Source organism: Chiloscyllium plagiosum, unplaced genomic scaffold, assembly GCF_037043375.1.
Source record: "Chiloscyllium plagiosum isolate Xiang-an unplaced genomic scaffold, Cpla_swu_hap1 HiC_scaffold_26, whole genome shotgun sequence".
Taxonomy (NCBI): Eukaryota; Metazoa; Chordata; class Chondrichthyes; order Orectolobiformes; family Hemiscylliidae; genus Chiloscyllium; species Chiloscyllium plagiosum.
The window spans coordinates 37,084,736-37,100,425 of record NW_028270164.1 but is presented as its reverse complement, the minus strand read 5'-3'; the positions used below and the strand labels follow the sequence as shown (position 1 = coordinate 37,100,425).

Below are 15,690 nucleotides of genomic sequence, written 5' to 3'. Positions count from 1 at the left end.
AGATGTTGATGAGGAGCTGCCTTATTAAACCTCTGTAACTGGGATGTAGGTGCATCAGCAGGGCTGTTCAGAAGAGAATTACAGGATTTTGACGCAGCTATATGAACGAGTCAAAAAGGGTGGTGCTGGAAAAGCACAGCAGGTGAGGCAGCATCTAAGGAGCAGGAGAGTCAACATTTCAGGCATAAGTTCTTCATCAGAAATGTGGGGAGAAGGGAGCTGATTGACAAATAGGAGGGTGGGGGGTGAGCGGAAGGTAGCTGGAAAGGTGGTAGATGGATGTAGGTGGGGTGTAATAGTGATAGGTCAGTGGAGAGGGCGGGGCATATAGGTGGGAAGGAAGATAGACAGTTAGGACAGGTCAAGAGAACAGTGCTGGAGAGGAGATGCCTGGGGGATGCAGTGGGAGAGAGACTCACTGAGATCCTTGTGGAAGGAGGAGGACAACATCGTCACGGTGGGTATCCTTGGAAGTGCCTTCACAGTAAGGTTTTCAGCAACTAGGAGAAAGTAAGGACTGCAGATGCTGGAGAGTCAGAGTCAAAACGTGTGGTGCTGGAAAAGCACAGCAAGGTCAGGCAGCATCCGAGGAGGAGAGTCGACATTTCGGGCATAAGCCCTTCATCAGGAATGTGGAAGGGAAAGGGGGCTGTGAGATAAATAGGAGTGTGGGGTGAGGCTAGGGTGGAAGTAGCTGGATGCAGGTGAGGGGTAATTGTGATAGGTTAGTGTGGAGGGTGGAGCAGATAGGTGGAAAGGAAGATGGACAAAATGGCAACATACTTCCTAGTCTAGCGAGTATTTTACTTGGAGGGGCATTTGCAGGTGTTAGTTTATCCATGCATTTCCTATACTTGTCCTTTCAGATGGTAAAAGTCATGAGTTTTGGAAAGTGCTGTCAAAGGAGCTATTGCAGTAAATTTTGGAAATGATGCATGCTGTTGGAACTTTGCATCAGTGGTAAAAGGAATCAGTTTGAAGGTTGCAGTTGGGGTGCAAATAGAGAGGGCTGTTTTTTCCTGGAAGTTGTCAAGCATTTTGAGGATTGTCGGAACTATGCTCATTCAAACAAGTGCAGACTACTCTATCAGATATCTAATTTGTGCTTTGTTGAAGAAGGATAGGTTTTATTATGACCAGACCCCAATGACAGTCTCCAGTATATTATAGATCCAGATAGGATACCCAAATTGTGAAACCCCATGTGAGCAAGGATGAACTGACTTCCCTGTTTATTCACCCACCACCCCAGTTGGTTGCAATAAAATTAGTTAGAAAAGGATTCTTTCCCTTGTGGATACTGTTTTCCCAGATTCAAATGAATTTAATTTAAAAAAAGCCAATTTATCCAGGATTTCTTGAGTTAATGAATCAGAGAATTTATTAATTAGTGAACATGAGAAAAAATAGTAACACAATACACATAGATTAGAAATGAGAAGTGAGGCCAGAGACAAAAAAAATCAATAGGTCAGTCTTTGAGTCATTCATGAAGAATCAGTAGTGAAACATTCAATTTCAGTGTTCTTGGTAATAGTAAATCATTTTGTCCTATTTACCTTTGAGCATGGTTGGCAAGCAACACTCAATGTGAGAGCCCTTCTTACAAAGTTTAGTTTTTGATTGTCAGGCTGGCTTTCAGCATTCAGAGCAACACAATCTTTAACCTGCAGTGCAGGGTTGACCACTAGATGCTGATTTGACTGTGAGCTTCATCTCGTGAACCCTGGCTAATACACATGAGCACCTCAGACCACTAGCGCATGCAATCCCCTCAGCGCACTAGCATTTCTTCTTCCACTGGCATACACAAAACTGACTTCTAACTCCAATTATGTATTTTGAAACATAGAAGACTCAAAACATGCCTCTTGCCTGAATGTTGTTTAGTCTCACATCATATTCATAGTCAGACATAACTCCCAGGAGTTTACAATCCTTTTTAAGCCCATTCCTTTGAAGCCTAGTTGACACCTTACCAGGTCAACATTCCAGAATTCTAATTTCCAGAAAGCCACTGAATTTCCATCTACAGCCAACAGGCTGCATGCCTTTAAAAAAAAACATGTAAATAAATTTCAAGATATAAATGATCAGGGTTACTATCAGACATCATGACAGTACTGGGCAATCAGGAGGTGAGTTGCTTGTTGCCAGATTTCTAGATCTGCTCTTGTAGCCACAATATTTATAAGACTGGCCCAGTTTATGTTCAGGTCAATACTAAATGTTGGTAGTGGGGAATTCAGTAATGGTTGTGTTATTGAATGTCAAGAGGTAATGGTTAGATTTTTGTGTTGGAGATGATCATTGCACAAATGTTGCTTGAATGGTGTCCAGGACTAAGGAAATATTTTACTCTGAAAGTTTAATGCTTGTACTTTCTTACTGTGAAAGCCTTACAATGTCATTCTGACCAACTGATCCACACTTTAATGTAATATTGTGATATTAGATTCAGCCACCAGGTGGCAAAAAGAGAAATAGGACTTTAGCATCTATTCAGAAGCAAGAATACAGGAAATTATGAACAAATGTTAAAAAGTCAAGGGGGAAGGAAAAGAGGTGGTGTGGTTTAAGAACTAAATGAAAGGTGTAACAAGTGCAATAAAACAAAGAAAAATAAAATGTATTGAATTGTTTAAAGTTTAATAGAAACACATTATTTGTCAGGCAGGTGTTAAAGATAGCAACTGGTAGAATTTAATTTCAATTCATAAATTTGGTATGCAAAACTAGCCTCAGTGATAATAATTAATGAGTGTCACAGTTACTATAAAAACCCATCTGGCTGACTAATAACATTTTAGGGAAGGGAACCTGCCACTCATAATTGCCCTAGTTTACATGTGACTCCAAACCTACAACAATGTGGTAGATGCTTAACAGCCCTTTGCAATGACCTGGTAAGCCAATAGGTTCATGGGTAATTAGGGATAGACAAAAACGCAGACCTTGCCAGTGATGCTCACAGCCCATGAAAATAAATAGGAAAAGGAATCTGTAATTTCAGGAAATGCAAACAACTGTGTTCATGTCCGATGCCAACGAGTGAGTTGTGCAAAATTCTAGAAGGACCAAGTCCTTTTGTCCCTGTAGACAGTCTGCAGACATTACAAATAAAAACAAACTCTTGAACCCATCAAGTCTTTCTCCAAACACACCAACAATCAGTATATCAACCTGCAATTAGCCTGAAAGGCAATGGGCCCCTTACACTGAACTGGAGGCAGTGGCATTTGGGAGTTAGGGAGGTGAGGAACCTTCCTGTTCCTGAACATGCATACAGCTATGCATATCTAAAAGACAATGTTTGCTGCAGCATTGATCACATATTGGTGGACTTCATTATATGCATAGTTTGCACATGTCCAAGACTTCCAACAAATGGCATCCAGCTAGGCTCACATTGGACATCAATGTGCAAGTGCCAGGTATGCCATTGTTGAGCAAGGACAGCGCACACATCAGCAAAGCTTGGGTGCTAAAAAACTGCATTTTGCCACTTACATCTTAACTAGACATCAACTGTGGAATTTTCTGCAATACACAGGAAATAACTTTTTATTTTCCAAAATATTGAAAGGGAACACTTGAGATAAATGCAATTTTAAACTTAAAAATCTTTATCATTTTCTATTATGAATTCTTTCAACAGTCAAACCTTTGTGTACGATCAGCAATGAGTTGTATCTTGCCAGTGAAGGGATTATATCTTGAAACATAGAACTGCAAGCTAATCTTTCTTCAGAATAATGAAAACTAAACAGGTGAGACAAAATCAAAGTCATGACGTGGACTCTCTCCTGATACACTAATCTGTTGCTCATAGCAACAAGGTGACTTCTGCATACAGTCTGAATGAGAATCACTGAAATGCTGCAATTGAGGTATTTTGTTATTAGATGGTCAATTACTATCTCCTGATGGCAATGATCATTACGCAACGGCGGTGGGGAGGGGTGTGCTTTTGTGGTGCAGTGGTATGTCTCTTCCACCAACTGGGAGGTCTGGGTTCAAGTCCTACCTGCTCCAAAAGTGAGCAATTACATCTCAGAACAGGTTGATTCAGAAAAATAGGTCATTCAGGAACAGGAAACCAATTCAGGATCACAAAACCATTTGTGATCAGTCTGTAGTGTTCATTTATTCAATATTAATCTTAGTAGATACCAATTATTTCTCTCAGAATTGTAAAATGATATGTCAGCAATGTCATTTATCTTTAAGATTTATCATTCCAGATCAATGTCCTCAGTGATTCATTTGTTTCTTGTTTGTCATCAAATATTTATTGAATAGATTTCTCAACATAACCGATGTAATAATGTGGACCAATAACACAAGCTATTACAGATTGTAATTTGTTTCTGATTATATAATTAATTCCAGCAATGGAAAATGGCAGCCTTACACAACTGTACAGTGTAGGAGTGCTGGAGGATGAGGATGTGGTCAATAGTGTGAAATGTTTTAGGTAAATCAAGAGGACCGAGAAGTTGTGCTCTACCTTTGTTACTGTTCCACAAAATGCAATTTGTGACTTTGATAAGAACCATTTTGGTATTACTGAAAGGGTAGAAATCTGTTTGGAGAGATTCAAATGCAGCATTAAAAAAGGACTTTAAAGAAGAGAGGGGGTTGGAGATGTGATAGTCATTTTCTAGGATAAAGGGATCTTGTGTTGTTTTATTGAGCAGAAAAATGATGATGGCAGATTGAAAGCAGCAGCAAATAGTATCAGTAGTGAGAACTGTTAACTACATCAGCCAATATGGGTGCAAGGAAGTGAATGAATAGATGAGCTTGAACTTTATTTAGGTGCAAGGTCATCTCTCATTCAAGTGTGCATCAAGGCCACAATGTCAATGCAGTTGTTCACAATTAAATCAGGATGACAGTGGTTTCATTTACGAATAAACAGACCTTCTGGAGGTGAAGGAAGGATATCTTGAATCCTTGGCTTTACTGGTAGAGATAAAGAATTAAAACAAGGAAGTTTTGCTACAGCTTTATATAAAGCTTAACATAGTGGTTCAGCCTCATTTGGGATATTGTGAAACAATGTGGCCACAAAACATTACTGTCCAGGCCTTGGAGAGGGTGCAGATGCACTTAAACAGGATAGACCAGAGCTGAAGGAGTTACTTGGTGGGTCTGGGGAAACTGGGATTGTTCCCTTAAAGTAGATAAGCTAAGAGGAAATTCAATAGAAATGTTCAACCTCATTAAAAAATTTAATAATATTAATAAGGAGAAACTATTTCCAGTGGATAAAAAGGTGTGATCCACAGTGAAGATTTAAGATAATTAAAACAAAGGACTGTGGGCACTGAAGATTCAAATAAAAAAGAACAAAAAGTGCCAGTGCAATGGATCTGGCAACATCTATGGAGGGAGAAACAGACTAGACATTGCTAATCTAGTATGACTTTTCTTCAGAACACATTTATAGAACAAATTTAAGGAAATTGGCAAATGAACTAGAGGGGACATGAGCAACATTTGCAACGTAGGTCAGGAGGGAATATTTTACTTGACATAATATGTCGCTGTGATTTGGAATGCACTGTGTAAAAGAATGGTGATTAAATTGCACCTTTTAGAAGAGAATTAGACAAGTATCTAATGGGCTGTGGGGAAAGAGCAGAGGAGTGGAACTCATTGCATAGTTCTACTTAACAGCCAGCAAACACACAAGGGGCTAAATGGCTTCCCACTATACTGCATCATTCTATGATTCTATAACTATCTGCTCATGTCTTATTTTTCATGAGTAATCAACAGAAAACACTTGGATATGATATTTAAGTCAACCTTATGGAGAAATGGTTATGTATTTCACTAAACATTCCAGTTTATATTTATCTTCATATTGGTAAAGGTAAATATCAAAATCAAAATCCTCCTATCATGTTAGCATGTTTCTGCTGCACAGATAATGATTTTAAGGAAAATGTTCATATTAACCATATCAAGTCTCATTTTCCTTATTTTCAAAACACGAATGCAATTTGACTGTTATATCCAAATGAACAAATCTCTTCCAAACTGCATTTAAATTACTATATGCTAAGTTAAAAACACAATAAGATGTAATCTGCCCATGTAGCATGTTACTTGTTAATAATCTGTGCTGCAAAATGGAAGATTTCCAACAGTTGGTTCTTAATGCCGCCCATGATTATAGAGGGTCATTAACTTACCACCAGAAGAGGGTACAAAATCTGATGGAAAGTCTTTCTAATTATCCTTGTGCAACTAATTGTAGGCACCCTATACTGTTAGAGGTTTGAGTACAGGCCGTGTTGTCTAGAAGTTTAAACAATGGCCAAAATAGGAAAAAGAACACACACATAAATTACTAAAAAGGTCATAATCATGTCTACAAAGTTCTTTTCCCAGTTCTTGCAACATTTCAAATATATCATGTAACATTGCACCAATCTGATGCCATACCAAATCTATGAAGTCATGTCGGAGTACAATTTGGCTAGATTAATAATGGCTTAAACTTGGCAGTATGCAGACAGTACAAGTTAAGTTGACTCTGTACTATCACCCTTCTAGCTGCAGAAGGATCAACTATGAAGGGTCAAATGACTCCTCTAACTGTACTTATATTTTGAATTGCAACTTTGCACATTTTCATAAGCACAGTTAGTTATGAAAGAAAACTTACTTGTACATGAATGGAGCCACTGTTGCTGTGTTAGGATGACTATTTTGTGTTGGAGAAGGAAGTTTAATAACATTGCTGTTGGCAGATGATTTTACTCCACCAGTAAATGTGCGTTTAGGAGAAGAAACGGAGGAGACAGACAATTCTGAAAGATCTTCATTCTCATCTAAAAGTAAATTGGAGAAACTGTAGGATTTCCAACTAACATCAGATTTCCATTGCCTTTGGCTTGAACTGCTTTTCGGTCTCTCTGTATCTGCTGTACCTCCACAGTTTGACAGATGTAACAGATTATCATTTGAAATACTGAATCTGGATTTACACTTTCCTCTGGGAGGGAGAGTTACAACGCCTTTTTGTACATCGTCCAAAACTTTGTTCCTCGTGTGGGTCAAGCCTGCAATTCGAGAGCCTTTTGTAGGTGCAACCTTTCTTCTAGAATTGATTCCATTACTATCTTTCCTCTCTTCTTTCTGACCTCTGTCTGGGATTTTTGAAGCTGACTTCTGCATGGTTGCAGTCTTGTTCAGAGAGTGAACAACTCCCTTTTGTGGTATCCGTGGACTGTTGTATGCAGGTCCTGCAGTCTCTATTTCAGTATTGCACAATTCAGTGTTGCCAAGTTCTAATGAACTATCCTGCCCTTGATTGTTCAAAAAAGTCTCAGTTCTATTCTGCGTAGCATTTTTCGAAGTTTTACTGTGATACTTCACTTCCTCCACTGGTCTATTTGCATTGGATAAGCTTTTTTCATTTCCTGAGGCAGGTACCTTCTGTAAATCATTTACTGAGGAAGAGACTGAAGCATTAAGCTGCCTAAGAGTCTGTTTGGAGGATGCCTCGGTGGTTTGTTTTCTATTAGGTGGTAGATGTTTGGCCTGAGAAGTGGTTGAAACATGATGATGCCTTGTGGTTGAACCTAATTGTATGTTCCCGTTCATAACTGGCAGTTGAGATAGATGGTCAGATAAATCTGAAAGAAAATTGAAAATTCAGTTAAGGGATTATTCGTGCCTTGTGGGAGTGTTACTAGTTTAAATGAGTAGCTAAAGTTGAAAAAGCACGTTGCTTGGGACTATTAAATATATTCTGCATCTAGATTTTTCCTGTTTTAGTTCCTGGGGGAGGCTGATGATGCAACTTTTTTTTATAACTACAGGGAGAAAAATAATGGATTCATATTTGAACATATTTTTAAAACTGTTTGGGTGAATGAGCAAAGTTAAAACAGAGATATATCATAACGCTTATAAGTCTATATTAATGTGCTTATATGCATGGCTTACTTTTTCCTAAAAGAAATTTGGCTTCATCACATTCCTGCTGTTTTTTCTGGAAGCCAAAGCAGACTTTGCTACAGTTGTATTAAATAGGAACCGCCTGTAAAAGTGACATTTCCAAGTTAATCTGTAGGCAAAAACCTCACAAATTATGCAGCTGTAGCAAACCAAGTAATTGAAATGGGCAGCAACTTTTAAAACTTACGTCCTGGAAAATTACAAATATATTAATGTAAGAAATTGAAAGAAGGGAATTCCACTTTTAATTGCAATATAGTTACCATATCACAAGATGCCAATGTTTATTATCACAACTTAATTCAGCTCATTGCCAAGTTAAATGTATATTGATAAGTTTGGTCATAGAATTACCCTAACACATTTAAATGTTCAAAGTTTGTGAGAAGACTTGTAGCTCGGATGCTCATTGTTGTGGTTCTGTTCGCCGAGCTGGGAATTTGTGTTGCAGACGTTTCGTCCCCTGTCTAGGTGACATCCTCAGTGCTTGGGAGCCTCCTGTGAAGCGCTTCTGTGATGTTTCCTCCGGCAATTGTAGTGGTTTGAATCTGCCGCTTCCGGTTGTCAGTTCCAGCTGTCCGCTGCAGTGGTCGGTATATTAGGTCCAGGTCGATGTGCTTATTGATTGAATCGGTGGATGAGTGCCATGCCTCTAGGAATTCCTAGAGGCTTGGCACTCATCCACCGATTCAATCAATAAGCACATCGACCTGGACCCTATATAGCGACCACTGCAACGGACAGCTGGAACTGACAACCGGAAGTGGCAGATTCAAACCACTACAATTGCCGGAGGAAACATCACAGAAGCGCTTCACAGGAGGCTCCCAAGCACTGAGGATGTCACCTAGACAGGGGACGAAACGTCTGCAACACAAATTCCCAGCTCGGCGAACAGAACCACAACAACATTTAAATGTATGGGACAGTGGATAAATTCTACCTTCTGAAGCTAGAACAAACAAAGCCATAACAACTATTCAATCTTATGTTTTACTGTAGTCACTCTTGATTTACTGCTTTTCTTGGTATGACAGCTATACAATCAAGTAGCGGGTTTTGAGAAGATTTGTAGCTCAGGTTGAGGTTCTGGATGTAGGTTTGCTCGCTGAGCTGGAAGGTTCATTTCCTGTGGTGACATAATTTCTTGTTCTTTTTTTCCAGGGGGTGGTAGATGGGGTCTAACTCAATGTGTTTTTGTTGATAGTTCCGGTTGGAATGCCGTGCTTCTTGGAATTCTCGTGCATAACTCTGTTTGGCTTGTCCTGGATGGATGTGTTGTCCCAGTCGAGGTGGTGTCCTTCCTCATCATTAGTTGAGAACTACTCAGACCCCTTGGCATCATGGTAGCCAACAAATCCATCAACACACTAAAACAGCAGTTAATGAACTTGAAAGACCCTATACAGACAACAAGCAAAACTAATGTCATTTACAAAATATCATGCAAGGACTGCAGCAAACACTACATTGGACAAATAGACAGAAAACTAGCCACCAGGATACATGAACATCAACTAGCCACAAAACAACATGACCCTCTCTCACTAGTATCCTTACAGACTTTGACTGGGATAACACATCCATCCTAGGACAAGCCAAACAGAGACACACACCAGAATTCCTAGAAGCATGACATTCCAACTGGAACTCTATCAACAAACACATTGAGTTAGACCCCATCTACCACTCCCTGAGAAAAAGAACAGGAAATGACATCACCACCAGAAATTATGTCACCTCAGGAAATGACATCACCCACCCAAAGAAACCCAAACATATAAATAGAAAGCAGGAATTATCAGCAATGCTTTGCCTGGAGGCCCACTGAAGATGTTGACTAGTAGGGTGATGAAACGTCTGGAAATGAACCTTCCTGCTCAGCGAGCAAACCTACATCCGGACTACAATCAAGTAATTCAAAAAAACATCATGTCCCACACATTACTCATCAGCTCTAAGGCATATTTCCCCTAACATCCTTACTGCCATTTCCAATGAGAAATGTGTCAAGGCAGCTTTTTGTTTAAAGTTAACGATCAGCTTGCTGGAAAGCTCAGTGAAATCCTTGTCTCCCTTGATTGACTGGCTTCATTTGTTTATAGCTCATTTGCTACTCTTTCTGCAATCATTAGTATGACAGTAATATAGATGCAATGTTTTACAGTCTCAAAATAACAGACACTTGTCCATCATTTCACATTGAAACACATGGCCATTTTTTTTCCTATGGTTACCATGGCTTTCCACTTTCGTTTTCTATTCTTTCTCAAAATCAGTCTGCAATTTAACTATTATCTTAGATTTCAATATTTTCAAATCCAATCCTTTTGTATCAATTTAATTTACTCTTCTTCTGTTTGCACTGTTCATTTTAGAGCTGGGAACAGACTTTATAAAAATATGTTTAACAGACTTTAAAAATAAAATAAAGATTGTTTAAATCACCTGGGAAGTTACATACTTGCCTAGAATTTAAATATTTCAAATTGCACTGGTAAATCATGCAGAGCAAATTAAAAATGATATTCCAAAATTAACCAAGAGTATAACATTCTTTGCCAGGAGCACAGCAATTTTTTTTTTTAAATTCAGCACTTTCGCTCATGAAAAAAAAAGGATAACTGGATGTGATGCAGGAGATTTACATTGGGATGAGTTTCCAAATGTAAAGAATCGCACATGACATCCATGGGACAGTAAGGCTCCTCATTGAAGCCACATGAATAACTAAATAGCCAAAACATCATCCTCCATTTTTCTTCAATGAGCCACTTTATTATTACACATGCCTAAGGTCCTAATCCTGGAAGACACTTTGATGCAATCAGTATACAGCAGTCTGTGTTACTTGCATTTTGGGGAAGTGAAGAAACAGTGGAGCAAGACTCTTTTAAGGCCAAGTCACCTTTGTATGCACATTGCTCACCTCACTCAGAAACGTCTTAACAGAACTTTGTAGAACTTAGAACAATTAACATCAATAAGGAAAAGGTACTCAGCAAACTATTAGGATTGATGACAGATGAGTCCACCAGGCCTGATGGCCTACATCCTAGGATATTAAAAGAAGTGACGATGGAGATATTGGATCCATTGGTTACAATATTCCAATATTCCTTGGATACGGGGAAGGTTCCAGTGAATAGGAAAATGACTAATGTAACGCCCTTATTAAAAAAAGGAGGGAGACAAAATATGGGAAATAACAGACCAGTTAGTTTATTATCTGTTGTTGGAAAAGTGTTAGAATCAATTATGAAGGAAGCAACATCAGGACATTTGGAAAGTCAAAACACTAGCCATCAGAGTCAGCATTATTTTATGAAGGAGGAAAAAGTGAGGACTGCAGGTGGAGAGTCAGAGTCAAAACGTGTGGCGCTGGAAAAGCATAGATCAGGCAGCATCCGGGGAACAGGAGAGATGACATTTCAGGCATAAGCCCTTCATCAGGAATGATTTTATGAAGGGCAAATCACATGTGACTGATTTGCTAGAGTTCTTTGAAGCTGTAACAAGCAAAGTGGATAATGCGATTCTGTAGATGTAATATTTCTGCACCTCGGGAAGGCGTTTGATAAGGTGCCACACAACAGCTTGGATCATATGGGATTACGGGTAATTTATTAGACTGGATAGATGGCTGGCTGATGACAGAAGACAGAGAGACGAGATAAATGTTTTATTTTTCTGGATGGCATGATCTAACTAATGCAGGGTTCGGTCCTTGGACCCCAGCTATTTAAAATAATAAACATTAACCACTTGAACACAGGGATAGAAGGCTCTATAGCCAAATTTGCAGACAACACAAAAATAAGATTAGATTAGATTACTTACAGTGTGGAAACAGGCCCTTTGGCCCAACAAGTCCACATCGCCCTGCCGAAGCGCAACCCACCCATACCCCTACATTTACCCCTTACCTAACACTACAGGCAATTGAGCATGGCCAATTCACCTGACCTGTACATCTTTGGACTGTGGGAGGAAACCGGAGCACCTGGAGGAAACCCACGCAGACACGGGGAGAACGTGCAAACTCCACACAGTCAGTCGCCTGAGGCGGGAATTGAACCCGGGTCTCCGGCGCTGTGAGGCTGCAGTGCTAACCACTGTGCCACCATGCCGCCCATAAGCAGGACAGTAAATTGCAAAGAACAAATAGGAACCTTACAAATGGATATAGATAGGTAAGGATAGTGGGCCAAAATGTGGCAGATGGAGTTTAACGTAGATAAGGGCAAGATCATGCATTTGAGTAAAACAAAAATGGAACAGTGACCATTTTATCTTAATGGAGTGAGACTTCAGGGTGCTCCCATGCAGAGATAAGTAGGAGTATTCGTTCATGAGTCACAGAAAGCTAGTATGCAGGGACTGCAGCTAATAAAGAAACCAAATGGAATATTGGCTTTTACAACTAAAGGAATAGAATATAAAGGGAAGGAACTATTGTTGCAACTATACAAAGTATTGGTGAGACTCCACCTGGAGTATTGTGCACAGTTTTGCTCCCATTATTTGAGGAAAGATTTTGTGGCATTGGAGGAAGTTCAGAGGAGGTTCACTGGATTGAGCCCAGAGATGAGGGGTTTGTCATATGAAGAGAGATTGAACAGTTTAGGCCTGTACTCTCTGGAATTAAGGAGAATGAGGGGAGGTCCAATTGAGGTATTCAAGATGATTAAAGGTGTGGATAAAATAGACATGGAATGGATGCTCCCTCGTGTAGGGCATTCTAGGATGAAGACATAGTCTTAGGATAACATGTAGTAAGTTTAAAATAGAGTTGAGGAGAAACTACTTCTCCCAAAGCGTTGTGAATCTGTGGAATTCGCTACCCTAAAATGCAGTGAATGTTGGGACAGTGAGTATATTTAAGGAGGAGTTAGACAGATTTTGAATCGGTAATGGGTTGATGGGATATGGAAAGAAGGCAGGAAAATGGGGGTGAGGAGCATATCATCCATGATCGAATGGCGGAGCAGACTTGATGGGCCAAATTCTACTCTTATATCATATGAACAGTAGAGAAGGGCTTTAGGCTGAAAGCCTGAACTATTCTTTGGTCTTCCATATCTTCCTTTCCATTGGCAAGAAAACTGTGCTTCCCAGTTTTGGCACAGTGGCCAAAAGAGGAAACTCTAACCTCAGAACCTCAATATCAGCCCTCTCAGTCATATTGGTATCAAAGCATTCTACAACATCTGGCTCATTCCCTCCTGCAGAACATTCTGCAACTTCTCTGTTAAGTTCTTTAGTTTGGCAGCAGGGAGGCAAAGGCTATGAGAGACTCACAATGATGGCAACAGAAATGTCCATCTGCTTCCAAATAATCTCCTATTGGATTTCTAAATTTTGTTGCTCCCTCCTGTGCATTGTTATGCAAAGAAGAGTCATGGTTTGGACTGCTATCCTCAAGAAGTTGTCATGTCCAGCAATCTCCCATGCTGAGTAAGGATTTGAGAGTAGAATGGTACCTGAAAGATCTAATAACTCCTGCCTTTCCCTTCCCTTTCAAGTGGACATCCATCTGTTAACCTGAACTTGCACTGCCCCTGGGCTGACCCTTCTGGAACATAGGATGCAGGAAATTCTCATCCTCACTGAAGCTCCACAAAGGCTCCAGTTCCCCCTCCAGTTTGGAAATCCTGAATTCAAGTACTTTGAGATACATCTAATTCCCAAGACACAAGGAGCCTTGAAGTTTCCACTTGGTGGGTGGACTGTTTCATTTTCATACATTATCTCACTTGCTTGATGCAAAGCTGGCAAGACACCCAAGGTGGCTCATCAGAACAAGGCCTGCCATTTCTACCACCTATAAGGCATCGTGGAGGGTAATGGCAGCCATTTCTCTGCATTCAATTTCATGGGCAGGAAGTTGCAACCAATGAGAGCTGCTAGCTAATCAGAGGCCTGCAGCTCTCACACTTGGCAGTGCCACTGAGAGACCATTGCTGCTAACAGGAGGATTACCAACGCCACATGTCAGCTAAGTGTTTTCTGTTCAGTTTGAAAGTTCCAGGGTTCAGGCTTATGGGGCAAGTGGGGTACAGACATTGGAAACAAGAGCAGGAGTTTGGCTATTAGTAGTCAAACCTCACCCACTCTTGGTCGAAAGGTCCAATCCCTCAATCATGCACAAATTAGTGCTCATCATGGGATCACCTTTCCAAAACTGACTGCACCAGTTTGCCAGCAGGTAGGCTGACTTTTATTGACTTATTGAAACTCAGATATCTGCAACCAAGCCCTTCATTAATCATTAATTAATCATTTAAGGGTCTCAACTGATAGTGGCTAGAAATGTAGATCTTGCGCCTTTCTGCCCAGAACTCAATTCAGGTAGAGGCTGGCAGTGGAGCTCTGGTTACCCAACCACCCACCTAATCAGAGAAAAGCCAAGTTAATGTTTCAAGTCCATTATGCAAGCATACATATAGGTGCTAAATGAGTGAGTGCTAAGAGCTCAAATGAGTAGCCTTGAGATACAGCCTGGTCAAATCAGTAAACTGGATGCATATTCCTTTGCATGGAATCCCTGCAATAGCCTTTCAATGCTAATTGCTGGTACACAATGCAGGTTTGTGATAACACAGCTGCCTGCCAGTGCTGCAGAGAGTTACCATCATGGTCCTGATGGATGGCAGATGCCAACATCAATGGCCAAGGGGTGCATGTGACTGCTGTCCATGGATGGTGCCCTGAGCCACAGCTCAGTTGTACATGACATGGAGGTTGTTAAGAATAAGTGGTCATCTGAAGGCTCCAAGTAAATGCTTTGGTTTCCATGATGAGTTTTCTTGACGTGGGGCTTGTTTGAAATGTTTCGTAAGATTGGCGCCTGAATATCAATAAGGTGAGTTATCCAACAGCAAGGCACCTAATAAGTTATAATCACTGTCAACTGGCAACTCACTGCTGCCTAATGAGGATCTTTCCACTCATGCAAAACATAAACGGTGATGCGACCTGCTCCCAATGTTGAGATGGGCATTGCCACATTTCTCACCCAACTCTGCCCCAATGGATATGCTATTATATATTATTTTTAGTGACATTTCATCTGAGATACTTGTTAGTCTGCCATGAGACACCAGGCTCAATGTAGGAGTAAGACTAAGTTCATATTTTTACTACTGAAACATTCTTATACAGCTTCAGTAATAAGCACAGCACTGAAGACCCTTAGAAACTCTGGTTCACTCCTCCTAGGAGCCGTCCTTTATATTCTCGTAGGCAGACCTTGCTCATGGTCACTTTACCCTTTCAGGTCCTAACTGTCTTTCACAATATTCCCCATTGATACTCCATCACTGCTTTTAACAATGACTCTGTAGCTATGTTCACTTTAATGCTCTCTAGCTCACTGACTCCTATGATCCTACTTGCAAGTTTCTGACATGGATATCTCTCAGATTCTGTTTTTTTTATTTTAAACACTGGAATACATAGATGCCAGCTGTAACAAGTGGGGAATCAGGTTTCGATAGGATATCATTCAATCCAATCTATTATGTGCTCTCAAGTACATCACACTACATCATTCCTGTGTATGTGCAGGGGACCATAATGAGCTTATGCTCAATATGAGAAGTCAAGCACTTTATATTCTAGGCTGACTACCCAAGTATAATGCTTCACTCACAACTATATTATTATTTCTATCTTTAATCTATTTGTTCCATGTTACCATTAAATTAC

At 40.1% G+C, this 15,690-nt stretch overlaps 1 protein-coding gene across 3 annotated transcripts in view; it reads right to left on the bottom strand.

Annotated features, from left to right (window-relative positions):
• LOC122563237 (neuron navigator 1) overlaps window positions 1-15,690 on the bottom strand; it is a 653,551-nt gene that overhangs the window by 427,176 nt on the left and 210,685 nt on the right. For all 3 annotated transcript variants that reach the window (XM_087973627.1, XM_087973629.1, XM_087973628.1), the window contains one exon: window positions 6,683-7,655. In XM_087973627.1, the coding sequence (XP_087829753.1) occupies window positions 6,683-7,655 (973 nt within the window). The remainder of the gene's footprint in view (window positions 1-6,682; window positions 7,656-15,690) is intronic.